General features: G+C 50.7%; 1 protein-coding gene across 1 annotated transcript in view; it reads right to left on the minus strand.

Moving 5' to 3' along the window:
- Positions 1–2,830, minus strand: part of LOC123042267 (receptor-like serine/threonine-protein kinase SD1-8) — a 6,547-nt gene extending 3,717 nt beyond the window's left edge. Inside the window, exons 1-2 of the mRNA XM_044464752.1 lie at positions 1,501–2,830; positions 1,258–1,368 (exon numbers count right to left, since the gene is read on the minus strand). Of these exons, the coding sequence (XP_044320687.1) occupies positions 1,258–1,368; positions 1,501–2,830 (1,441 nt within the window). The remainder of the gene's footprint in view (positions 1–1,257; positions 1,369–1,500) is intronic.
- Between the last annotated feature and the right edge of the window lie 1,335 nt (positions 2,831–4,165).

A 4,165-nucleotide genomic window follows, 5' to 3' on the forward strand; every position in this document is an offset into this window, starting at 1 on the left:
TGCATTTTCAGAGCTAAGAGGGCTAAGAGCTAAGAAGGCACAACCATGTAAGCTGCAGTTCGAGAGTTAAAGAAAAAAATGTTGTTTGTACTGAAGAAAAAGAAAAGGTGCTTGGTTATAACACTGGCTGCTGTCTAAAAAAGAGATACAGTAGATCCCAACTTTTTGAGCTACCATTTTCAGATCTAAGAAAAAAAATCTGTAATGGTTATCCGACTACTCACCACAAAAATCACATATAAGAACATTCGTCCAAAAATTTCAAGACCAAATTATACTGAATATCAGGGAGGCACCCATCCAAATATATTATACAAATTGCATTGTAATCATGGTAGTAATTCTAATACTGTTCTCAGGAGGGAACTTAAATGTATATGCTATCTGTAGTAAACCAAGCATTGCAAATGCAGAGAATCAAAATTAACAACTAGTTCAATGGTGAGGTGAGGATCATGGTACACACACCACATACATTCAGTTAGCAAAAATCAGCAGGCATGGAGGGGGGAAATTAAGTGGAGATGCCAAGTCGTGTTCATAGAAGGCAAGCACGAGGAGGTAAGAAGGATTGGATGGAGCGAAGAAGATGCGTCGCAGTGGGAGGACGGCGTGCTCCGGCGGACCACCACCAAGTCAGGTGACGGTGAGGGTAGGTGTGGCCATGGCGGCTGGAGGAAGGCTCCATGGGGGACAGGAGGGGGTGGCGCGGATGTACGTACCAGACACATCGGAAGCTGCGGGCGGCGGGGCGGCGGAGGCTACAGCGGCGGCGGAGCGTCATAGGAGCTCTGTCTCGGTTCGTCTCAGTTCCCTGAGGGCACCGACGTGTTTTCTGAACCGTGTGGCTTGAAAGGGTTTGGTGGGGATTGGAGGGGCTCGCGCGGACAAAACCCTGCGTGCCAAACGAGTCGTCGAGGATTTTTGAGGTTTCTGACCCCCTCGAGGATTATCCTCTCAGATCCCCCTCAAAACTCCTCTACCAAACGAGGCCTGAAGAGGTTATGGACTTGAGTGTTAAAATTCTAGAAATGGGGATATTTTTCCCTCGCCAAAATGACCATAATATGAAAGAAATTATGGATATACTTTAAATCTAGTCTAGAAATTTTAAAGTATTTTATACGTCACCCACCGTAATTTTTGAAATTTTGTCGAAATATAAAACCATGTTTAAACCGTTGAAAATTATCTTGCACTTTTCCTTTTTCTCCATGTGAAGTAATAGTAACACTGAGCCATCAGAGTAGAAATTACCTATGATTCTGCGTTTCCGTCTCCACCAAATCAGAGAGACGACCAGAAGAACAACGACACCAGAAGCTACGGGTGCGACAACAAGTAGAGTAGGAAACTCTTTCTGGTCATCTGTTATGGCAGCAACGGTGACTGTGAGTTTAAACATGCATAAACTAAAATTTGGAACTCTTTTATGTCCAACATGCATGTCTAAATCGAGTCAAGACAAAGAACAAACGTGAATGGATAATCTGTACATACCGAATTCTGATTTTGACAGCCTCAGGAAGAGATCCTGCCCCCTGTCGACGAGGCGTAGATCAACGATGGCATCCGCCCACATGACGCAGCCGGTGCCGTCGCCGCCTCCCCGGATATCGGCCGCGGCGTAGGCCCGGCACGAGCAGTCGGCGAGGCACCTCGCCCTGCACCCCTCTAGGGTGACGTTCATGTCCACCGACGCGTTCTGCGTGTCAGGAAGCTTCACGCGCCGCACCACCGCGAAGCCGTCCGTCGTCGCCCCGCCGGCACAGTCCAGCGCCGCGTCTCGTCGGCACCCGCCCGCCGCGGTGTCCTTCACCTCCTGAGCCGACAGCGACGGGGTCCCGGCGGCAGCAGGCCTGCTGAACCCCACGACGCAGCCGCAGAACCCCGACGACGCCGCCTCGGGGTCGCAGAGGCCGAACGGCCCGCACCGCGCGTAGGTGTCGCACTGGTCCCGCGGCCCCTTGAACAAGGGCTTCCACGCCCGGATGCCCGCGTCCCACATCAGCCGCTCCACGTCGCCGGTGTGGTTCACCACGACGCGGGTCAGCGGCGCGCCGGGCTTGGCGGTGTACCCGTAGGTTATCTCCCACGGGCTCGTCGTCGCCCGCAGCGTGTACTTGTCCGCGTACGCCGTCACCTCCGGGACGCCGTTGAAGTAGAGCCCGTTCCACGGGCCCGTGCGGTACCTCTTCACGTCTCCTTGCCACAGGACGATGTCCGGCAGCCCCTTGGTCTCCAGCGTGCGGCGGTAGGCCCCCGGAGACGGGTCGTCGGCGGAGCTCCACGCCGTGAGCTGCCACTCGGCTCCGGTCCAGAGGTCCTTGCCCAGCTTCATGTCGGGCAGCAAGGTGTCCGACGGGTGGTCGAACGACTGCCACAGGGCGGCGTCGCTGCTGTCATTGTGCACGACCAGGTTGCCGGAGTCGAGAAGCTGAACCACCGCGGCGGAGGCGGCCATGAAGTTCGGTGACCACGCCGTCCGGCGAGAGCCATCGACCAGGACGAGGCTGCTCAGGTCGTCGAACACCAGCGTGCCGGACTTGTCGAGCAGAGGCTGGTCGCGGTTGGCGACCCAGCAGACGGTGTCGTTGGACACGGAGAACCATATGCCGAGGTACCTCTTGCTCTTGGTGGACGCCCCGGGAGAGAAGAACCCCAGGGTGAAGGAGCCGTCCGGCGAGACGAGCGTGTCGCCGTCGGTGAGGTTCTGGCCCTTCTCGAACCTGTCACGGACACCGGAGGCGGCGGGGGTTTGGGCCCAAAGGAGGAAGAAAGTGATCAAGAGCAGCTGCGGTAGGAGGTGTAGCTGGCTGGTTGCCCTCATTGCTTTTGCACTGCCCTTGCACCGTAGAGCTCATGCATGGGCCATGGAATATAAACAGTCGAATTGAGAGGATGGTCATGCACTGAAGTTGGTACTCGGCTTGGACCGAGAACATAACATTTTTCATCGAAAATATAACATGTTGCTTTGCCCAATTTACTTGGTAGTAATAGTACGTACTACATCAAAATATAAGACATTTTTAAAGCGAGTACTTGATAGAGATGGAAATAAGCTTTGTTTACTATTGGAGCTGGTCAAGAGGCAGTAGCACTGCAATTTTACTATTAGAAGAAGGGAAACTTCCCGCATATGGACCCGAAACCAGTAAAATCCAAACAAATACTTTCCGCCGATCAACAGAAGCCAATTTTCCAGGAAGTTGCAACCTCAGTTGGTTTCCTTCAGTGTTGATTTGACAGGGGTGCATATGATAGGGCAATCATGGAGCCAAGAAAATTACTCCATCTCAAACGAGTGGTTCCTCTCTAGAACAATGTAAGCGTGCATGGTTCTAGAGTCATTGGACTAGACCAAAGTGATATGGCTATTACTCCAGTAAAATACAGAGCTGTGTCATCGATCGCTACTGCTACTTGAATACCAAGGATGCCAGCGAGGTAATTTTCAACGTGATGTAACTGAAGCTAGTCTCGTTCAAACCTTTCAAGAGGTTGATTGGTCATCCTGTGATACCAATCCAGTTCAAGTGGATTCTTGAGAGTCCTTCTCAGTCTTAAGGCTCTAAGCAGTAAGCACGTACTTTTGTTTCGATTCTTGTTACGTCATTGGTTGAATATTCTCCTTGGAGTGATTAAAGAATTGCATTCTTGCTAATAGATTATTCATGGTTGTCATATTTTTGTGGAAGTGGTGGTTGTTGGAGGCTTGGAGCCTATAGTGGTTCAATCACAGTGAAAAGGAAAGGCTCTTGGTGAGTTGAACAAAGTTGTAAAATATCCTAAATTCGGAGTAGGCCTCTCCTGGTGTAGGTATCATAGCAAGTTCCATGCATGTAGGTCGCGTGGTACCGTAGTTGAAGAAAAAAAAAGAATAGCGGTATCATAATATGATACCATGGCATAACTCATCGAATGAGGAAATTTAATGGCAAATGGATCTCGTACACGACTTCTCATTGAGCTTCCACCTATGAATAAATAAAGTGGCACTAACATACTAGGCAATGATATTGTGCAATGGGCAGGTAGTAGCAGTGGTAACTAAGATAATATCCTTCACTATGATAGTACCCACCATGAGAGCTGTAGAAGCATCTGTTGGCCATGGTTATCCCGTTGGTCAAAAGACAACCTCTCCTGCATCAAAGACGCA

Source organism: Triticum aestivum, chromosome 2B (assembly GCF_018294505.1).
Source record: "Triticum aestivum cultivar Chinese Spring chromosome 2B, IWGSC CS RefSeq v2.1, whole genome shotgun sequence".
Taxonomy (NCBI): domain Eukaryota; kingdom Viridiplantae; phylum Streptophyta; class Magnoliopsida; order Poales; family Poaceae; genus Triticum; species Triticum aestivum.